Source organism: Nylanderia fulva, unplaced genomic scaffold (genome assembly GCF_048542155.1).
Source record: "Nylanderia fulva isolate GAGA-0341 unplaced genomic scaffold, ASM4854215v1 Scaffold1, whole genome shotgun sequence".
In the NCBI taxonomy this organism is placed as follows: Eukaryota; Metazoa; Arthropoda; class Insecta; order Hymenoptera; family Formicidae; genus Nylanderia; species Nylanderia fulva.
This window is the reverse complement of record NW_028189192.1, coordinates 394,221-418,221: the sequence shown is the minus strand read 5'-3', so window position 1 is coordinate 418,221 and position 24,001 is coordinate 394,221. Positions and strand designations below refer to the sequence as shown.

Sequence of the window (24,001 nt, the reverse complement as noted above, 5' to 3'; positions counted from 1 at the left end):
GGATTGCGTTGATATATAGAAAAACTGGTAGATACTGGCTCGTGTAATTTCGCCGTTCTCATTAAAATTAGCGAAAGTAGCAAAATGTGGTGACTAGCGCCGCCCGAAAAGCCGCGATCCGTAACAAAACTCAAGTCCACGTACTTCATACGAGTCATATGTGCGTCAATCTTGATATAAGATTGAGATTTGTGGCAATCTTGAACATCAACTTCCTCACACATATATACACATATATAGTAACACATTTCCTTCTTTTTGCTAATATTCTAGTACTGTATCACAATGTTTATATGCGCAGTTTCTTAATCTAACAGAGAAATAAAACCTACAAATAAACAAAGAAATTTTCTAAATTATATCGCTTCCTATTTTGTAATATTTTGATTTAAAAGTTTAGAAGTGCATCGTCTTTTTGTACTTGTGTGATAATTAAGAAATTTTTTTATATAGAAAGAGAAAAAAAAGACGGCAAAAAGACAGATGGAGAAGAACTCTTAGAGTTATAATTTATATAGGTAATAAGTTAACTCAATGTATTTTTAAACAGTTTTTTTATTTATTATTCTCCGATGTATATTTTTCAAAAAATATGCAGTATATTCAGGAATACATAATTAAGCAGCTAATATTCCAGTACTGTATCACAATGTTTATATGCGCAGTTTCTAAATCTAACAGAGAAATAAAACCTACAAATAAACAAAGAAATTTTCTAAATTATATTGCTTCCTATTTTGTAATATTTTGATTTAAAAGTTTAGAAGTGCATCGTCTTTTTGTACTTGTGTGATAATTAAGAAATTTTTTTATATAGAGAGAGAAAAAAAAGACGGCAAAAAGACAGATGGAGAAGAACTCTTAGAGTTATAATTTATATAGGTAATAAGTTAACTCAATGTATTTTTAAACAGTTTTTTTATTTATTATTAGCTAATATTCCAGTACTGTATCACAATGTTTATATGCGCAGTTTCTAAATCTAACAGAGAAATAAAACCTACCAATAAACAAAGAAATTTTCTAAATTATATTGCTTCCTATTTTGTAATATTTTGATTTAAAAGTTTAGAAGTGCATCGTCTTTTTGTACTTGTGTGATAATTAAGAAATTTTTTTATATAGAGAGAGAAAAAAAAGACGGCAAAAAGACAGATGGAGAAGAACTCTTAGAGTTATAATTTATATAGGTAATAAGTTACCTCAATGTATTTTTAAACAGTTTTTTTATTTATTATTCTCCGATGTATATTTTAAAAAAAATATGCAGTATATTCAGGAATACATAATTAAGCAGCAATGAGGAAAAATATGAACGTTATAATATGTTAATATTATTTTCATGTAATCTTAACAAATGTTTTGTTCGAAAAATGACGCGCATACATCTAGCAAAAGTCATGTATGCGGTCATGCATGCGGGAAAAGTCACGTGTTTAAACGTACGCGTATTACGTAAGCTCATTCATCACGTAAATATAATCAGCGCGATGATGATGCATTTCATCTTAAAAATAACGTACTTTCGTGAAGGTGTCGCATCTGTCACAATGCCATCACCAGACGATGTCACAATACTGTGGAAAGTTCGGTACACCAACATGGTCCACTGCATTATACTCGTACAATCATTATGCAGGTGTGACAAGACGTGGCAGTTGCTGCTGCAGTGAGTTGAATGTTTGCTGCGTAAAAAAAAATTACCCGGCACCATTCCTTCCTTCGTCCTTGCTATTTAATTTAGAAGAAGTGCATACGTCACAACAAGTCGCCAACAGATAGTTGAAGTAACGAGTTGTGTTGTATTATGTTATATTTCGCTATATTATGCCAAACTGATGTACGCAAGAATTGAAGAGACGCAATAGCGTCTCCACATTAAATACATACATATAGGTACATATCAAATGACGATGTGAATATTACCTTCACTGCATGAATGTCGAGCGTTACCGCTCTCTTTATCAGGAATTCTTACGTCAAACATACTTTCGATTAACATACTTCAAAAGCTAATATCGTAATAATAAGAATCTCGAGATTTAGTGAGACAGACAGAAGAATTTTCGCATTTTTCCATCAATCTTTCGTGTTTGCACATACATCGATCTTGTCTTTCGAGTCACGTTAGCAATTGTAGTATATGACAACAAACGCGATAGAACCTTGGCATTAAATTATAATAGCTCGGTGTAATTGACAGGAAGCGTTTTCGTGTTGATTCACGAATTAAAGTTATTATATTATATAATAAAAAACGTTGAGAAAATATACTAAAGTTTGAAAATAATATATGTAGGTATAATTTTTTTAAAAACTAAGTCATTTAAAAAACATTTTTTTATTATTTTATTAATATTCTAGTAAAAAGAACTTGATACATAAATTATACTTTATATTCGTCTTATATACAGGGTTTGTCCGGAAAGTAATGCGTCGCATTTTTTTAAAAAAGAATTTATTGATCGCATAGGTAAAACAACTTAAAATTGTTCGAAGTATGACCCTTCTGCGTCAATACATTTTTGCCAACGCGATTTCCATGCGTCATAAGATTTCTGGAACTCCTTGACTGGGATGCTGTTCAGGGAGGCCGTCGAAGTAGCTTGTACGTTGTCAACCGACTCGAGCTGTTGTCCTTTGAGCTCCCTTTTCAGCCGAGGAAATAAAAAAAAGTCCGCCGGGGCCAAGTCGGGACTGTAGGGCGGCTGCGGCACCGTTGCCACACCGATCCGGGTCAGGTAGGCCGTAATAACAAACTTTATCGCATAGCGTTGCTCTATCGTTCTCTCCATCACAAGTTCGACGCGACCACTAAGCAGAGGTTCACAGAATAAGCCGTCCTAACCCTCCAAGCGCATGGAAACAATTGAGCGACCTACCGTTGGAAAGCTAAGGGTACCCCCCTTCCTCCCCAACCGGTCCCATCGCTCTGCGATGTATAGTCGCGTCACAAAAAAATGCGACGCATTACTTTCCGGACAAACCCTGTATATATATATATATATATATATATATATATAACTAATTTATATATATATGTATATAATCTTTTTTGCATCTTCTTCTCTGTAAAATTTCTGCATTTAAAATGACCATCATTATGAACTCAACGTAAGAGCTATCCTGTTGGACCACTTGTGCAACTTCTTTGCATTTCGCAGTTAAAGATATTCAGCGGTAAAAGCCGTTCTGCATTATTAGCAGAGGGGAGGCGCATTGAATGCAACATTGACATATCAAATATTAAAGACGAAGCGAAATCATAATATAATTATGTATGACTCATATAGCGCAACTATCGAAAGTCATTGATAAGTTGCAATTAATTTTTCTCAATATAACAATATTATATAATGCTGATTAATAATATTAAATTCTTTATAAAAGTGGAATAAAGAAAATTTAACTTGCATTTGGTAAACTTTAGAAATGAAATACAAATTAGCGCTAACAATTATTAAATAACAAGCGTATTGATTATCGGCATTCAGATTCAATTAAAATCTAATATAATATTTAAATCAAATACACGGTGTGTGCATTTGTGATTTTATTTTATATTATACTTATAATCTAATATACTCAATCATATGATTACTATTTAAAAATATGAGAAAAAAACAGGAATTTTAATAATAGATACGTTGCATGAAAATATTAGATTAAAATAATATTTTCTGTTTGACTTTATATATGCATCATTGATTTCTGCACTGTAGAATATCAAGTATAGATACTATGGCAATTGAACGTTTTGCATAATAGTTGCAAAACTATATCACATAAGTTGTAAAGAACTAGTTATAAAAACCAAGAAAAAAGAAATAAAAATTGTTTTAATCACTAATTACTTTGCACAGAACGGAAAACTTCCTCATGTAATCACGATTAATTTCATAAATCGCACATGTAAGAAATTCTATGCGCACATTAAAAGTCGCACATGACACTTGTTTGCCTTTGTTGTAAATATAAGTGCAAAGATTTTTTAACATACCTTTAAAATTTTTGTAAATTATGATACAATTATTTAATTAATAAATTAATATACAATATATTAAATATATACATAAAACATAAAATATTATATAAATCTTTATATATGCATATTTGTCTATAGCATCTTAAAATGATCATAAATAAAACTTTTTTGATATAAATCACTTTTTAATGTTAATTAATGAAGATAAGACATGAATACATTATTCATGTGTATTCATATATAAAAATTCAAGTTTAATCGATTACATATATTTCTTCTGTTATATTGACATCTGGTATAAATGTAAATATTCTTGTGAAAAAAAATGCTTTTTTTATAATATCGTCACATATAATTACATACTTTTTGTTGTATATGTCCGGTATATCTTCTTTATAATTTCTAATTATTTATCATTAGTTTTATTATATCTATCATTATCTACTATTATCTATTATTATTGGAATTGAGAAGAATTTGAATGCGGAAATAAAATTGAAGCGAAAATGTGCACAAATAAAAATAAACACAATCTATTTACGTTATTTAAAAAAAGGAAAGTTAGAGTATTTTATTAACTTTATTTTTTTAATTAAATATTTAACAAATAATAATCCTTAAGGTCCGCCAGTAATAATTAATAAAAATCTTTTCTCAATGATAAAAGTCGATCAAACTGGCATAATAGTGTTTATCATTGAGGTATAAATCTCAATGATAAACATTATTATGCCAGTTTGATCGACTTTTATCATTGAGAAAAGGTTTTTATTAAATATTTAAATTAATTCAATAATATAATATTTATTTCCGTTCAATGATAACATTGAGAAAAGATTTTTATTAAATATTTAAATTAATTCAATAATATTTATGTCCGTTAATATATATTGGAGTAAATAAGATACTTATTTGAGCTTTATACACACATGTATCGAATAATTTTTTATTTAATAGAAAGTTTATATTTTATTATTTTGTAAAAATAAACTTTATACTTCAATTCATTTATTAATTCTAAAACCTGTTTAAGTTATCTTTGTTAATAAGCATGAGCATGTACGTAAACTTACAAAAAAAGAATGACTACAAGAAAAAAGATCATTTATTAAATACAACGTATACGCAAAAAATATGTACATTTTTTGCTTCTGCATCTATTATAGAACAATTGTTCTCCTCAAATTTAGAATTTTTTTCTTGTGATATTCTCCCATAATATATTCGCTCTGTAAATTATATAAGCAGGCATAGAGCGAGAACACATAGATAAATAACAAAGTCACACAAAATTTATATTGCGTGTGTATACGATTAGAATAATAAATTAAAGGTCTCAAGTGGAAGATGATTCACTTTTAATGATTTCAGATAGAGGGAGCTTATAGTATATATAAGCTTGATTGCATGGACTTGATCAGTCGCGATTCATATTCGTAGATATATCTGCTAAAATCTTTTCCTTTACGATTTTAAAAAGTGTCATTAGGAAAAACATTGATTTCGAAGATGTTTGCTGTTGTATTTGCACTTGCGCTTGCAACTGCATATGGAGCCGAATTTCGTAAGTAAACGAGAATATATATCATACAGATATGATTAAAATTTTAAAAAATGTAAAATTATTTTCACGAATTTTGCATTAAATTTTTCTTTGTCTTTAAGATTCGTTTTCATTTATGTTTTATTAAATTACAATAGTTATTTTTAAAGATTAATATTAAATAAACGAGAAAATATAAGCATATATTTGACTTTGTATAATTTTTCTAATTTTTCTAACATATTATATATGTATATAAGAAATCGAAATATTATTTCAAATAAAAAAATTATTTAATTTATAAATCTAAGAAAGAGAAATAATATTATTTCTTGATTTCTTGTTATTCGAAGATATATATATATATATATATATATATATATATATATATATGTTTTTATAAGAACTAATTTTCTTCAATTATTTTTTTATTTAAACAAAATTATTTAAATAATTTTATATTGAATAATTAGCATCATTAAAAATTCGTATCACTCCATATTGTCTTCATTTCAATATACAAGTAATTTAATTTAATTAATTTTTGTCATATTTGTCTTGTCATATTAGTTGGGGATAAATATTTTGATCATGATTGAAAAGTATATCAGTTAAAAATCGGTTAAATACATATATGTTATTATATATGTACATATATTGAATATTATTATATTATTGGATAGACGAAATTTGTAACAATTATTTCAACGAGATTTATAACAATTATTTTATTTGTTTAATAAGCAATTATAGCAATTTCGATTTATATTATTATATAAATTGCAATAATATTAATTATAACAAATGGCAATCAATAACAATGCATTATGCATTGCGTAGATAGCGATGATATTAAGGATATGCTTTGAAAAAAAATATAGATATGTGTGTAAAAATATTTTTCTAATTACAATATAATCTTGCATTTATTCAAAGAAATGATACGCAAGTCCCTGAAAAAAAATTTCTCATAAATTTATTCCTCGCGTGTTTTATATTTTAATATTTTAATCTAAAGAAAGATTCTTTAAAGAATTATTAAAATAACAATTATTTCCTTTATAATTTTGACAATTTATTGTATGATATATTAGCGTTTATCCATTTTTAAAAAAGTAGAGTATATTTTAATATGTTTATTTTAATAGACAAAACAGTAGAAGTTGAAATAAATTTATCATCAATTTAAATTATTCTTTTACATCTACTGTACTTATAGAGTGTCTTAATTCTTACAAATAATTTGATATTAATATCCTATTTAATATCATTTGTGAACTAATGTTTGTCGGTACACTTTCTTTTGTAGAAGACATAAAATCGAATCTCTCAATTTATCATTTCTTATTTTCCACGATAACTAATTAATTCTCGAATTGTGATTACTTTATACTTGTAAAATGCTATCATCGCTGAATAGTATGTACTTTGACAGTTCGAAAAATTTTAAGATTATGAATGAATAATTCTATTTGTTACGAATGATTCTGAATTTGATTGATTCAATGGCATAATAATATGCAACATTCTTTTTGTTTTGTATACGGATATTCTACTATTGCATAATTAACATTTTTTATCTAGAATAATACCAACAAATAGAATCAGATTTCAAGGTTTTAAATTTTTTACATATAATATTCTAGTTGTATATGAAAGAGTACGAAGGACAAAAAATGTAAATCTCATTCTAATGTATAATGATTTATGATGACTCTATATAAACAAGCTGAAGAACGATATTGATTATGAGTTGTGAGAATTAATGAAGTGATTAGTAAGCAAGATATGGCACATAATTAGCGCAACTTATACTAGTTAATGTTTATAAGTTTGTATCGCTTAAACTTTGAAACCATTAAAACTTTGATATTTTTTGTATCAATATTTTTTATTTTAATTAAATCTTTTAAAACACACGATTAAAGTAATTAATTTTACATTTTACATAATAATATAATTTATTTATAACCTTCCATTGATACGATGGTGGGAATAAAAATATACTTTATATGTATGATGTGTAATTAAAAATTCATACGAAAATGAATACAAAATGTATGTAAATTTTGCACATACATATTTATGTATACATATATTGTATAACACATTACTTATATCTTATATATATATATATATATATATATATATATATATACATATATGTAAAAAATTTTAACCGGTTGTTTCATTAAAAATATAATGTAATATTTGATATCTCTCTTTCACATAAGTCTCTTTTTTTCTCTATTTCTAATAGTATTATATTCTTTTCAAATATATTAGAAAAATTTAAGATATAAATTAAAAATAAATTGCATGCGTAATTATGTCAGCGCAAGCATATTCTAGTACCATTTTAACAATTGCATATGTTTATTTTTAAATATAACTTGTAATATTTAAAGTTATCTGTTAATAATCTTTTATTCAATACATAATTATAAGTTAACAGAACTGATTTAAATTCTTTACAGCCTCCTACATCAACGTGTGTGGTCGCAAAAATCCAAATCTCAATAAATGCATCTTAGACAATATAGAAAATTTGAGAAGTAAGATTTGCAATGGACTTACGGAGTTAAATCTTCCACCGCTTGAGCCCCTCAATATTGAAAGATTAGTTATTTCTGACAGTCCCCAAAACAAAATATATTTAAATGATGTTAAGATATCAGGACTGTGTGATTTTCAAGTCCAAGCTTTCAACGCAGATCTCAACGACAAGTATGACTTTGACTTCAAACTGCATTTTAACCGAATTTACTTGAATGGCACGTATGATATCAACGTACAGATACTCGTGCCCATTGTTCATAAGGCTCCTATTTATCTTACTGCAGGTATCTAAAATATTAATTTTGTATTAAATAAGATAGAGGCTTAAAGGCGTTTTAAATTTAAATATGCGCATGTCAAAAATTCAATGCGTGTAAAAAATTCAAAAATTAAAAATTCGACAATATTTCAGTTATGATCAAATTATATATCTTTTTACAGATGACGCAAAACTTAACGCACTTCTACACTCGAAAATGGTAACTAAAGGGGGCAAAAATCGTTTATATATATCGGAACTAGAGCCACACATTGAAATGAACGGATATGATATTAAATACGGTTTAACCGCTGAAGAACAAACCGAATTAAGCAGAGCTGTTAGCGATTTGATAAGCAACAATCAAGAGGAATTTGCTCAAAGATTCCTACCGTCATTAGAGGAGGCGGTTGCCAAATGGATGATCAATATTTTTAACAGCTTTTTCAAAACGTTCACTTACGATGAGCTTTTCCCGGATCGAGAATAAATCACTTACTACTTCAACTTGCAAATAGTAATGATCAAAGTAAAATAATCAAAGCAAAATCTGTTATAATATTTTGAATATATCGGCGAATTTTATTTTCACTGACTTAATCAGTAAACATATATGGAAGAACATATATGGTCATATAAATGTAGATTAATTAATAGCATAACAATGACTATGAAATAATTAGCTAATCGAAAATTGTTTGTCTCTATATTTCTTTGCATATAAAAATTTTGCGCCAACATTTAATACACTTGCAATTCAATAATTATTGAAAAATAAGTGTATAAGAAAATTGCGACGTGTATTTTATTATACATATGCACATGAATTCATATAATCATTATTTTTTACACGAAATAAATGCATTATTATAAGCTAATTTTTATAATGCTTATTGTGTATTTACTTATGTGAATTATCTATATTAAATTTACTTTGAAATATATTTAAAAAATCTGGTAAAATAAAATATTATGTCACAATATTAGTGATCTTTTAATTTAATAAAATAATTTTCTTTTATATGATATAATTTAATATTTAAACACAAAACATGCGTGATTTACAACGTATTCAATCGAGAGAAATCTAATCTAAATAATATCGATTCAATTTCATCAATCGTACACTAGATGTCATGTACTGTCTAGTATTTGCTGATATGTTATGCATTACTGTAATCAAAACGGCATTAAAATTTAAATGATATTCAAATGATTGCAGATATTTCTCCTTTTCGCTATTTTATATTAATCAACTAAATAAAATCAATTTAGAAAAATTTAATAAAGATGTAAATGGTTTCAAGATTCAAATATTAACTTTGTTGAAATTTATGGATATTATTTAATCTTTTAAAACTGTTCAGCTCATTATGATCCTAAATCGTGCAAGAAAAAATGATACAACTTAAATTTTTTATACAATTTTCCTTTTATTTGCTTAAAATTGATTTTAAGAAAATGTATAAACTTGAAATTTAGAACGTAATTAAAATATTTTAATTTGATTAGCATATTAGAGCAAAAAAAGAAAAAGTAAGAGAGAGAGAGAGAGAGAAAGTGTTGATAATAAAAAGAAACCTTCGTCTACGCATATTTTAAAAACACACACATATATATATATATAATTTTTGAAAAAAAAGTTTTCATTGATTTATTAATGGTTAATCAAGTTTTTCTTCATATTTCTTTTGTTTATAAATTTTCGCATTCTTTAATATTAATATGATGCGAGAGAAGAATTGTTATTAGACGATTTATATAATTCCGAGAAAAGAATTGTTATTAGACAATTTATATAATTCCGTTTAATTTATACTTTGCAGTTATATTTTAATAATTGCTGCTTCTTAAAGGAGACATTGATTGCGGTATTGTGATGTAAGATCAACGTATAAAGCCGGGAAAGCGAAAGGTGCTAGCATACGAAATATGCGTAACGAAGTTTAATTATATGTATGTACAAGTTTTTGATAAATAATTTTAACATATATTTTAATATTAATGTTGTTTTAGTCTACAATATAAATTTGAGATTACACATAGAACACATCGCAAACATTGCCTCACATAATAGCATATCCTGAAGTTTAATTGGAGTCGTACACCTCAAGTAAAATGTCAAGGTCATCGAGTTTTAGAATTTTTTAATTCTAGAATTATAAATATGGATTGAAGCCACTCAAGAATTTGCTCGTTGTCTCTACAAGACAATAATAATATTGGTTTATTTATTATCAATTCTCTCTAGCTTATAATTAGCTGATATAAATTTTTACTTACAATTTTATTTTATTTTTAGCATCAAGACGTAAAAACAGAACTCTACGACGTAACAAAGAAATCTTACATTCTTTTTATATCTTTATATTATTTTTCTTATGTCGAAATATTTGCACCGACAACATATAATACAAATGATAGTTTATTTGATAGTGACGTTATATAGTTAATCAGTCAATTATATATCGTGAGGCAAAAGAAAAGTTGTTTTAATAAATCATTGCATAATGTTAAGCTTTGCACATATGACAGGATGTAATCTCGCGATTAATGTCATACATTTTATTTATGAAATTGTGCACATATTTAAACATTTATAAAAAAATTCTAATATGTTCTTAGAAATTATATCACAGATATATTTAGAAAACAACATGGAGTTTTCATTTCAATTTAACGTTTGAAAAGATACTTTCTGTTCAATGGCACAAAATTCCATTTATAGCATTATTCAGAAAAGGAAAACATGCGCATGACATGATGGCGAAATATCGCCAACATCTTTGAAATCTTATATATATATATAGACCTGAATATTTCAAAAGATTTTTTAACATACTACAAATGTACACACATGTATTTGCATACGATGTGCACATTTGAAAAATTATGTTTTATCTATTACATACATCTCTTAATTACTAGTAATTACTGATCTAACAATAAGTTATTGGTAATAATCAGTGTTTGCTGTTATCTAAATAAAATTATATAGATGATCATCTAAATACGTAAAACTTTTGGCATTATCTTATTTTTATATAAATAATAAAAATATGTATTATCTACATCTGCATCTTAGATGAAAAAAGTGTCATCTTTACTAAATTTTCTAGAATAATGTTCAGATAATTTGGTTTAGAATCATAGCACATAAAAATACTTAAATAGTAGAATTTAAGCAGTAAAGCGATAAAAACTTATAAATAAAAATATGAATATATTTGTATAGTCTTTTTATAAGTTACACGTTTTATAAGTTTTTATAACTGTTTACATAAGCCTTAAAAATATTATCTGGAAATTATCTAAATGAATGAATACAATTTTATTTTTATCTAGATATATTCAAAACAAAATCATCTTCATCTATTAACTAAGATAAATTTATATATTTTTACCTCATCCTTATCTAGCTAATTTTAAAATCATCTCAACACAACACTGGTAATAATAAAATTATAAACTAGTCTGAATTAATAAGGAGAATTAATATGAAAAATCTAATTAAAGAATAAAAACAAATCGCATTTTTTACGACGCAATTGCATTACAGTTACAAATTTATTTAATGCATTGATATTATATCTTCTTTGTCATTTGTCTTTGTCATTTTTCTATTAATATTAGTTACATATAAAATTGCAAACTTTTGGCATCATCTTATTTTTATATAATTTTCAATAGAAATACTTTTCAAGAATAGAACATTATTTTTACAAATATCTATTTATAAATATTTACAAATATTGTGCATATTATATACTTGTGATATTTGAATATTATATTTATATATGAAGTAAATAGATATATAATAAAAAAAATAAGTACATATATAGATTTAGAAATCATATATCCACTGTTATGTATCGAATAAGTATTTATCTAAATAAAATCTTATTATAAATTCAAATAAAGAACATTGTTTTCTTTTTTTATTAATCACTAAGATTTACCCATCAGATTTACTTAACTCTGTCTGTCTGAATATGACCGTGGAATTAAAGAATGAATCATGATAGTTATAAGAAGAAGGAAATAGAATGGCTATTAATTCGATAAAAGGACATATCAAACAGTATATGTATATATATGTATATATATAAGCTTGAGCAGTGCGTTCGAATCAGTCTTGATTCTCGCGTTGATCGGTGCGTTTGCATCAGTCTTGATTCTCACATTGATCAGTGCGTTTAAATCATTCTTAATTCTTACGTTCACTACATTTAATATTTAAATTTTTATATTTTTTATATTTTAGAAAGTGCATTTCGTGTAAAAAAATATTTCTTTGTAAAAAATGTTTGCTGCAATTTTTACTTTCGCGCTTTTAGTAGCGTATGCTGCAGCAGCAATACGTGAGTAAATCAAATTTACATATGCTTTACATATTTCTAACATGGTATGTGACATGGTTTCTGCTATACTTACCATTCGTAAGGAAACGTATCACATTTCAAGCAAATTGTAATTAAGATAATATAACGATAATATTACTTCTTATTCTATTTCTATTTATCTCTCTAACGAGAGAACTTAACAAAGATATAATTTAATTTTACAAATATTAAGATATGTCTCTTTTATATAAACGATAATATGAAATTTTATTTGTTATTTCAAATCACCGTACATATTTCAATATGTGTTTCTGTATATTCTGTTTTTTATATTAATAAATAAAAATTGTAAAATCCGTTTGCTTAAAATGTAGTACAATAACGAAATTATATTGCAAATGCTTTTATCAATTTAATTAAAATGATAGTATTAAATATTGATTTTGACAAGAAGTTTTTATCGCACGTGTGTTATTATACGACACATGTACTTTCAAAAAAATAATAAAGAATTTTTGAAAAGTAACAGTTTAATTTCATAAATTTAGCTTATTATGATTAGATGTATTTGCTATATATATCTAACAGAGTTACAACTAAAATTAGAAATTAATAATGATTGATTGAAATTTTACAGCCTCTTATATTAATGTATGCGGTCGCAGAGACCCGAATCTCGAACGATGTATTTTAGACAACATAAACAATATCAAGCCTAAGATTTGCGAAGGAATCCCGGAATTGGACATTCCACCCAACGATCCACTCATTCTTGAAAAACTAGTCATTTCCGAGACAGCCAACAATAAATTATATATGAGAGATACAAAAATAACGGGGCTTTGCGATTTCACCATAAATGATTTTAATTTAGATATGAATACGCTTCACTTTGATGCTAAAGTCTCATTTGGACGGCTTCTAATGAATTCTACATATGATTTTGACGTACGTTTACTCGTACCTATTGCTCAGAAAGGACTGGTTTACATTACTACAGGTACGTAAAATAGTTGATAAAATAGTTGAATTTTGCAAGAGAAAAATCTATTCCAATATAAAAAATTCCAAACTCAATTTTACTTCATCATAATTAACAAACTGTCCATTTTTTGCAGATAGCGTCGCAGCAGATGTAAACATTGATATGAAAATCATTACTAAAAGCGGTACAAAGTATATGTATTTGTCGCAGATAAAGATCAATCTTGATATCAAAGATTACGATGTTAAATACGACTTGAACGAAAGCGATCTTGGTCAATTGAACGAAGTTATTAGGAATTTAATAGGTAACAATCAAAGGGAGATTATTGATACTTTTAAGCCGGCATTGGAGGAAATAGTTTCCAAACGAATTCTGTTGGTTTCTAACGATATTGTGAAACATTTTACTTACGAAGAGCTCTTTCCGGATAGAACCTAATTTTCAAGTTGCATTATCAAAAAGTTGCTGCTATGTTTCAATTAAATAAAAAAATTGCAATAAAGACCTATTATAATATTAAATGATAAAATTAACAATAAAATCAGTTAAAATTTCATTTTCGCTAGATAATAAAAACAGAAATAATTGTTATCTATTTATACATTAACTATGTTATCTATATTATATATTAATAATACAGATTTGAATAAAATAATAATTAATTAAAAATAGTTTATATTATACATCATTTTGCATTTGATTATTTTGTGTGTCGAAATGTACAATGTAATAGGTACTAAATTATCAAGAAGAAATATTGAAATTTGTATTTTTTTTAAAGAAGAAATATACATATAATCGAATTGAATTTTATTGCTGCTTCTTTTCCATAATTTGCCGATTTGTTATTTTGTTATATCTACATCGTACTTGTTGTACATATAAACAAATTGCGAAGATTGTATATTTTAACAGTTTAAGTAATAATTATGAATACTAAAAAAATTAAATAATATGAGCTATTACAAAAGCATTATAAGCGTGTTGATATTAATCAGTTTTTAAAGAATAAAGGAAATACTAATGTCTATCTCTGTAGTTTATGTTAATGTATGCATACCTATATACATATTATTCTTTATAATGTAATAATAATATACATACAATAGGTATACACATATTATACTTTATAATTATAATATATTATTTTCTTATTAAAGTTATAGATTTCAATAAATTTGTTAAAAATAATTGCTATCGTTTGTGTGTATAAGTAAAAGAATTTATTTATTATAGACGTTTCCTATAATAAATAAAATTATATTACATTAACAACATATGTATCTACAATAAGCTACAACATTAATGAATTAAAAAAGTATCATAATAATATGCAAAATTATTAAATAAAATACAAATGTCATCCATTTAAAAAAAATATGTACAGATTACAATAATTTGCGAGTTACATATATTACGTACAAATTATTAAAAGGAAGAGTATAAAAGAAACAACATACTAATATTATTTAACAAATACTGTAATAATCAATAATTTTATTCAACGATTCATAATGTATGGAGCTTATCTCTCATTTTCGACACATGCACTCTCATTAACTATAAACCTGAATTACCACGTTGGCATGTATAATTATATATCACATATAATTATATTTTGTACATTCTTGTTAAACTAGTCTCGGCAAGTTTTTATAAATTAATTTTCGTATAAACTATTGTGTCGGTAATTTATACTTTGACACTTTTTATTCATATCTTTTACTTATCAAGAATGAATAAGTCACAATAAATCACAAACAAAATTATTAAAAATAAGTTTTATTGTACAGTGGTCTATTGTATTTACAGAAAAATACTTGATTTTTTATTTTATCAATTAAGCATTCTCTGTTTTATTCTAGGTGCTTATTAGCAACTTAGGTCTAATAGTTTCTGTATTTGAGGACAACGATAACAAATCCAAATATTGCATATTGGATTACATTTTTTATCTAAATAACTGTATAAAAAATCTCTTCTTCTCTCTTTCTCTCGTGAAATTTACTAATATTTCCAAAGACACATCTTTTTTCTATATATAGAAATCAGGATAAGATATATCTTATTCTGAAATTTTTTATCAGATATTATTATTCTATTTTTAGCGTTTTAATATATATTCAGCCAATCTGCATTGTTTTAATTTTAAAATAGTATGACGCAATTAAATAAATAAATCTTGTAAATATTCCTGAAATTTGTTATCAAATGTTATTCTTTTTCTAACATTTTAAATACTCAGCCAGTCAGCATCGTTTTAATTTTAAAATAGTATTACGCATATTAAATAAATAAATCTCGTAAATATGCTAAACAAGTCGATCGATTTACGCAAGCATCAAGCAATTAATACTTGAAGAAATATTATTAGATCGTTCTGTGTGTGATGATTATATAAATCTTCCGTTCGCTGTTTCTTGTGGGAATCCAGTTTTAAGAAATAAAATGCGCTATAAGAATTCAATGATAGCGTTACAGATCTTAATCAGCATATACACGCATGCAAAAGAAGATTTAACGTCGTGCTGAATTTTCACAATTCCTTCTATCGCGACATATCGCGATTTTCAAACTGAATTTCTGTTTATTCTGGTGCATCGCTGTCTTCCAGCTCGTCCAATTATCAAAAAATATATAATTTCGCTTTATGCACCGGGAAAGAGTTGGGCGAACGAGAACTGCTGAACAATATTGTCGGCGATTTGTTGAAACGCATCGGAGAGCGCCATTTCCACCAGTGGCGAAAGCTCTTTTAAAAAGAGATCGAAATTATTATTAATAGCCGAATTGACAACATCCCCGAGTACTTTCTCGCCGTTAAACAGATTTTCCAGATTTAACGTGCCCTTCCCCACTGAGATTTTCGTTTTGAACTCTGAGATGCGAGCCTTCTCCACACCGTTCTCGTCAAAGTATCTTTCAATCCGGATCGAGCATATGCCTGCAAAGAGAGATGAGATTGTCATTTGATGTACCATAAATTCATAAAATACAATATTTACAGTTATTACAATTACTGTAATAATGATACTGTCATATACAGGGTGTCCGGTAACTAACGGACCAATGATTAAGGGCGGATTCTCTGGCCAATTTGGAGACGATTTTTCCTTAGCAAAATGTTGAGAAGTCAATAATTTTCGAGTTATAAGCGATTGAAAAAAATGGGTTTTTTGGAAACTAAACGTTTTGGAGTTAAAAGTCTAACATAATTACATTCTTCAGTTAATTTCAGGTAAAGTTTACTATAATAAAATTTTAATTTGAGGCTTAGTTATAAAGATACATAATGACAAATATTGGAAAGTTGTAAAAAATGATGACCTTTTTCGACATTTTCGCTGAGGAAAAATCGTTCCCAAATTGACCAAAGAGTCCATTTGTAATCGTTGGTCCGTTAGTTACCGGACACCCTGTATAACTTTTTAAATATTGAAGATAGCAATTTACTCTTTCCACTGCTGAGATTAGAAAAGATTATTAGTATATAATAAGTATATGTCACATAATCTCATGTAAAGTAACAAATACCTCTGCAGTCAGAAAAGTTGCCGTGCATCGGGCCAGATCCACGAAGCGGAAGTAACAATACCTTGCCGTCGATCTCATAGTTTCCCTCAACGAGGATATTAGGCAAATCCACTTCCGCCAAAATTTGATCAAGTGGATTAAGCTTGATTCTTGAAAAAAATCAAATAGCGGCATTAACGAGTAATAATGTAAGAAAACAGCGAAAGAGGTTCATCGAACATCCTTTCAAGTAACATTTACGTCTGTGTTTGTAATTTCTAAATTAAACATAATTTTTAGTAAATCTAAGCGATGCATAAGCAAATTTTATTTTAAACCGCTAATATAAATATTCAATTTATTGCACGACGACGTGAAATCATCAATAAACAAATTATAAAGATTTATTATAATTACATATATTGTCACTCATGACTTGCATACATATTTTTATCTTGAAATGTTTAATGTTGAAAACACTAGATTATATATTGAGCAATTATAAATAATCAATTATATTTAAGGAAGTTACATCTTTGCGAAATTTCAGCATTATTGTCGAGGCTCAAGATTATGACATAAATGTCAATGTAGAATACATAATGATATTATAAAAAAAAAATTAACATTGTGTGTGTGGCTTGCATTTTATAGCGATAAATACACGTTTAATTATCATAAAGATAATAAGCCTTTCTTTCGTAGTTTCCACACATAAGAAGTCATTAACCAACGATTTCAATAGATGACATCGACCTTCTTCGTTTGCATTACTACAATGCCATTCTAAACTTTATACATCTCTCGTTCTTTCTTCATACTTGAGCGTGTCTCATTATCTAATATGTCTCAATACTTTGACGAGAGCCATCCTTTGAAATTTCGCATGCGACGACGTAACGAGAAACCGACTATTGTCATTTCCGTTCGTTTTTCCGGTTTTTATCGACTATTTTCTTTTGTAATCTTTGAAAAACGACATGTGTGTGGTGATGGATTGTTCAACGCACATATATACTTTGCACATATACTTTGAGTGTTGTGTCACGGCCGTGCGCGCGTAGAATAAACGATAGCTCTTCACCTTTATGAGATTTAATGCATTTTTTCTGTCGCAATCAATCTCCTTGCATCATGATAACGTACCATAAGAATAAAAATGTTTATATTTTATGGACAATTTAAAACTATCAAAATTTTGAAGATATAAATATTAAAGTCATTATGAGCAAAATCCAACATCCGCTGAAATTTTAAATTTAAAACAAAATTACGAAATTTTATTATGCTAATTTAAAAAGTTACATTCCTCTTTAATTTATTATACTTTTTTATTCTTTTATCAGAATATTTAATTAATAATAAATTAAACTTAAATTTTTTCTCTATAAAATTACAATAAATATAAAAAAGTAAAAAAAAGAGTATAATAAGTTAGAGTTAGATCGATCAATAAATTCTTTCTTACTAAATGTTAAAAAGATAAAGTCATGTGTAAAAAGTCCAAAGCGTTATAAGAGGAAGCATACTATACGTGGAAACGTCATACGAATATGTGAAAAAGTAAACGCCAGCAAAAATGATAGATACGCAATTATTTCTTTCATATATATACATATATATGAATATATACATACATAATATATACACACATATTATACAGAACTGACGGAAAAGTTTTTAATGGCAGATTCTTAGTATTATTCAGAGACGATTTTTCCTCAGCAAAAATGAGACACTAATAATTTTCAAATTATAAGCAGTTGAAAATAAAAGCTTTTTTGGAAACTAAGCCTTGTGGAAATAAAATATTAACAGAACTACATTCTTCAGTTAATTTTAGATAGAGTTTACTTTAATAGAATTTTAAAAAAGCCTTAGTTATAAAGATATATAATAACAAAAATTAGGAACATGCTAAAAATGATGGTCTCCCTCAACATTTTTACTAAGGAAAAATCGTCTCCAAATGATATCAGGAATCTGCCATTAAAAATTTTTCCACCAGTTCTGGGACACCCTGTATGTATGTATATAATCTAGATTAATGATCGAGAGCAGAGATATATGTATTCAGTTTAATATTATAAGAAAGGCTCCTCATCTCTAAATAATGTTGGTGTGTATAATCGAGTATGTCTAGTCAACATTTATACAAAAATAGAAGTATTGACACATGTCAAGAAAATTTCTATGATTTTATAGCAATTTAAAGCTTATTATATCATTTGTTTAGCACTATGCTGTATCATTTATAAATCATTGATTCAAGAAATAAAAAGAAATATATAAATATACAAGATGTCCCATAATTCGCGAATCACCTTTCATGAGCAGATAGAGCGTGTTAAACTGAATAGAAAAGTCCTGTATCATTTTGTGTGCGATATTCGCAATAATTATTGAGTTATTAACTAAACTCTTTAACTTAATTCTTTAAATTATTAAAATTACTTATTTTTATCATCAGTCTAACCGCAATTGCTGGCACCTAAATTTATTAATAATATAAATAAAATTATCTATTATAATTTTTATTAAAATAATTATTTTAAATATTAATAAAATTATTAAAAATTATTTAAATTTTTTTAATAAATACTTTTTTATAAAAATTTATTTATATTCAAATTTTATAATAAATTTATAAAAAAAAATTATTTTCCTACCTCATTCACTAATTTTTCATATTTATTTAATTCATTTATTTTTTAATTAATATGTAATTTAATTAAATATTAAATTTAATAAACATTTAAATTATAAATTGATTAAAAAATAAATATAATATTTCCTACCTCATTCACTAATTTTTCATATTTATTTAATTCATTTATTATTTATTATTTATTAAAATATCTAAACGAATGAGCGGGTAGAAAGCGGTAGACCGGACTCGGTGTGCATGTCGGATGACTTATTTGTTATATGCCGCTTAGTATCAAAAGTATCATCTTACTTTTCGGCGCCACTACATTGGTTGCCGCTTGCTGCATGATGCCGCCTCTCGATCAAATAATGCTTTCTACTTGCTTATTCGTTTAGATATTTTAATAAATAACTCAATAATTATTGCGAATATCGCAAAATAATACATGAATTTTCTATTCAGTTTAACACGCTCTATCTGCCCATGAAAGGTGATTCGCGAATTATGGAACACCCTGTATATTATAACACACACAGTCTCCCTCTATCTCTTTATTTCTCCAAGACTTTATTAAGTAAAAGTTTAAATATCAAGATTTAATAATAAAATTGTATAAAAAATATATCCTGTATATATAATTAATCTTTTACAAATCAGTAATCAATTAATAAAAAAACATATTTCTGATTCTGACATAAAAAAATTGTTAATTCTACAGATTTATCTATTATTCTTTACTTGAGATACATCTTATATGTTATTCGCATTTGCACTTTCTAAAACTGATTTTAACAGATAATCCTGCTACAATATATTGTATGTATGTTATTTTTATACTTACTTTACTTTATTAATTATGAAATTACTGGCACCATCTACGTTAATATCGGTTGCCATTATTTGTACGCCATTTGTTGGAGAAACCGACAATTTCTTCAATTTAAGAGGTTCCAAAGAAGGGATGTTATATTCTGGTACGCCCGTCTTAAGATATGGCTTCAAATAATTTATACTGTTGCTGACACATGTTTCGTATTCATTTTCCGGTTCGCGAACTGGACAAACATGTAGGAACTCGGCTGCAAACATTTTAAAATTATCATTAGATATAATTATAATTATATATAACATAATTATTATGGTGGTATAATTATTATATATATAAAGTAATGTATATGTTTATATGCATTTTCTCCATTTTTGGGGAAGGAAAAATAAAAAATATTTTCTACGATATATGTAGAAATCTGTGTCAATCTATTGGATTCTGATTTATGATTTTGCAATCTAATTTTTATAGTATCATAAAACTTTTACTGGTATTTTCATACATTCTATGCACTTTGATCAAGAGAATGTGTTTAATAGTTATTATTTATGTCTCAATGTATGGTATACATATATGCATAATCTAGCTCTAGGCCAGTTCTTTGCTTTTCATACAGAAACATTTTTCTCATATTTTCCAATATTTATAGCGATAAAATTTAAGTCTTAATCGTTTAAAGGCTTAAGAGTTAGCTATTTGCATCTATTCTCTGATATCGAGTGACGTTTTTCAAAATTTAATATAGCGAAACTCAATATAGCGAGCGACTAAACAGTGAGCGGCCAAAATTTTGATTTTTAATGCAAAAGTAAATCTTTGCATTACAATTTTTCTTATAAAAATGTTTTGTTTTTCAAGGGTAATATTTTTTTATTTTTCAAATGTTCAGACTTTCTGTTCTATTTAATTAAAGAAAATAAAGTTAAAATTTCTAAGCAATGGTGAAGAAAATTGCTTGTAACATTTATGCGGGACATCCTATATATCATATGTCAATATATGCCTACATACATCAGATTTGTCATCAGCGACCACAGAAATGACGATTCTCATCCAAAAATGTTACAAAATTGTAAAATTATTTATGAAGGTTTTCACATTAAAATCCAATTTTTTATGTTTGCCCACTGATTATAATTGAAATATTAAATCTGTCATTATGAATTTTGAAAAATGCTACTTGACATCAGAAAGTAGATACAATTAATTAAATTTTAAACTCTCGCACGATTGTGTAAAGTTAAATCAATTTTGAAGAGTATAAAAGAAAGAATGTTCTACATTTGTATAAATATTTATGTATATATCATAACAAAAAGTTTAAGAGAGAGTAAACGCTCTTTTTAATCAAGATTTAAATTGATTATGTATGCTAAAAAAAATCCATGTACTTTTACATAGAAATTGTTCAAAACTGGAAAAATTACTTAATTATCATTGCAATTTTTTCCATATTTTTTAAAGTAAAAATACATATTAATGTAAAAATATATGTAAAATATAGGTAAAATTACTATTTTTTGCAAAAATCACTTGTAATTTTAAATTTAGTATTTTTACTTTATTAGAACTTTATAAGCATTTATCCATTTTATTTAAAACATTATTTTATAACATTTATTCATTACTAACATTTCTTATGTGTAATTCCATATTCAATAGAAAATTTTTAACCTTGAAAATATATAAGAATATATATCATATGAAATTACATTATATTGATTATATAATCTATAATCTTCCATAGGTAGCAATATTGCATGATTATGCTCTGGGTATAATATTTTATTGTAATGATTCAATATACTATATATATATATTTTAGCATGTATCGTATCACAGCCACGACAAAATGCAAAAGTTTTACATCAGTCAGTGAAGAGTAAGATATTGAAATTCAAGCATCTTTATTCACACAAGTACATAAAGATGCTTGAATGGTAAATAGTATTAGATATAAAAAATATAAAATAATAAAAACGCTCTCGTCTCAAGTTCCTAACTCAACATAATAATCACTTAAATCGTGACCATATATTAAACAAGTGCAAACAGATTTAATAGAAATCTTAATTGATGATGATCTAACTAATCCAACAGATGTTGAGCCTATAGCATTTGACAGTTTGTTCGATTTGATATAGCAAGAATAATATTAAAACAAATTGATACGAGAAACGCACTATAATAAATAATAAGCATCGTCGAGTGGTATAAAAAATTTCCGTTGTGCCATATTTTCTTTAAAAAGGTTTTCTACAGATTTACTCACGTATATCTCGCATAGCTTGCACACCAATCGTCGCCACGACAAGCAGAACCCCAATGAGTGCCTTCGTTAGTGCTGTCATTTTTTCTTTGAAAAAAATAAAAACAGAAATAAATGGAAACTCAAGGAATGCGTCTTCCGGGGCAGAAGAAGTCAGGGTGAGCACGAGATTCGACGACGGGGGTTGCTGGTCTCGCAGCAGCAGGTGGTTCGAGAATAGACGGTCCAGAAGTGGATGATCCGAACGGCGATCTGAACGCCTTATAGCAGTGACTATTTATTCATCCCCTCTTTATCTGCCGTACGTCATTCACCACCTATCACAATTCGACATGAAAATCATTCTTATTCTGATGATATCTGCCTCTAGATGATCGCAGAAAAAATGTTCACGTGCAGGCTGCTAAAAGTGGAGAAGTGACACGTGCAAGCGAACGACTGTCGGCGCAATTACATGACATCCTTACTTTATACGGCTTCTACACCGAAGGCGAACGAGAACAGTCTGATCGCAAGACATATGTCTGTCATCGAGAAATGTTCTACATGGACACATAATTAATAGGTAAATCATTTTTTATCGCGTCAAACAATTTTAATCTAAAGAAATATACTAATCCCCCTGAAATAGGAATGCCAAGGCTTTAACGTTATGCTTACCTTGAAAAGGAGAGAGATATTTTCATGTGAAATATGATACATATATACCTACACACATACGTATACATTGTATACATATATATATATATATATATATATATGTGTTTTAACTTAAATCTTTACATAATTAATTATAATTACTGCACAAATGTAGAAGAAATCAGATATACAAAATTCTGGCGTTTCTTAATTATTTTAAGACATTTTTTATTTCTTCATATATTAAAGAGTTTTTATTTTTTCCAACAGCACTTATTCAACTTGCGATTTGAATGTTCGATGAACATCGCGCAAAGACGTTTTTATACGCATTTGAAAATACACGATTGTAACAGAATAGAATAGACATCTCCTCGAATTGTAATGAGACTTTGTAAAATTTTAAAAAACAAATAAAAATAAT

The 24,001-nt window shown here is 26.8% G+C and overlaps 3 protein-coding genes across 4 annotated transcripts; 2 read left to right on the top strand and 1 right to left on the bottom strand.

Moving 5' to 3' along the window:
- Positions 1–5,392: 5,392 nt before the first annotated feature.
- LOC114939524 (uncharacterized) lies at positions 5,393–9,559 on the top strand. The gene is made up of 3 exons (XM_029313832.2): positions 5,393–5,549; positions 8,006–8,371; positions 8,529–9,559. Exons 1-3 carry the CDS (start codon positions 5,495–5,497, stop codon positions 8,834–8,836), a joined length of 729 nt encoding a protein of 242 aa, XP_029169665.2. The 5' UTR covers positions 5,393–5,494; the 3' UTR covers positions 8,837–9,559.
- A 2,895-nt stretch (positions 9,560–12,454) lies between these two features.
- On the top strand, positions 12,455–14,485 carry LOC114939568 (uncharacterized). Of its 2 annotated transcripts, XM_029313911.2 has the most exons (4): positions 12,455–12,536; positions 12,611–12,707; positions 13,327–13,689; positions 13,808–14,485. In XM_029313911.2, the coding sequence occupies exons 2-4, from the start codon at positions 12,650–12,652 to the stop codon at positions 14,113–14,115; spliced, it is 729 nt and encodes a 242-aa protein (XP_029169744.1). In that variant the 5' UTR covers positions 12,455–12,536; positions 12,611–12,649; the 3' UTR covers positions 14,116–14,485. The 2 variants fall into 2 exon arrangements, with proteins under 2 accessions (XP_029169744.1, XP_085338365.1); XM_085482239.1 differs by having other exon boundaries at positions 12,469–12,707.
- Positions 14,486–15,443: 958 nt separating this feature from the next.
- Positions 15,444–23,189, bottom strand: LOC114939588 (Juvenile hormone binding protein 3). The gene is made up of 4 exons (XM_029313940.2): positions 22,942–23,189; positions 20,682–20,919; positions 17,212–17,360; positions 15,444–16,621 (listed from the first exon to the last, which is right to left on the bottom strand). The coding sequence occupies exons 1-4, from the start codon at positions 23,018–23,020 to the stop codon at positions 16,326–16,328; spliced, it is 762 nt and encodes a 253-aa protein (XP_029169773.1). The 5' UTR covers positions 23,021–23,189; the 3' UTR covers positions 15,444–16,325.
- Between the last annotated feature and the right edge of the window lie 812 nt (positions 23,190–24,001).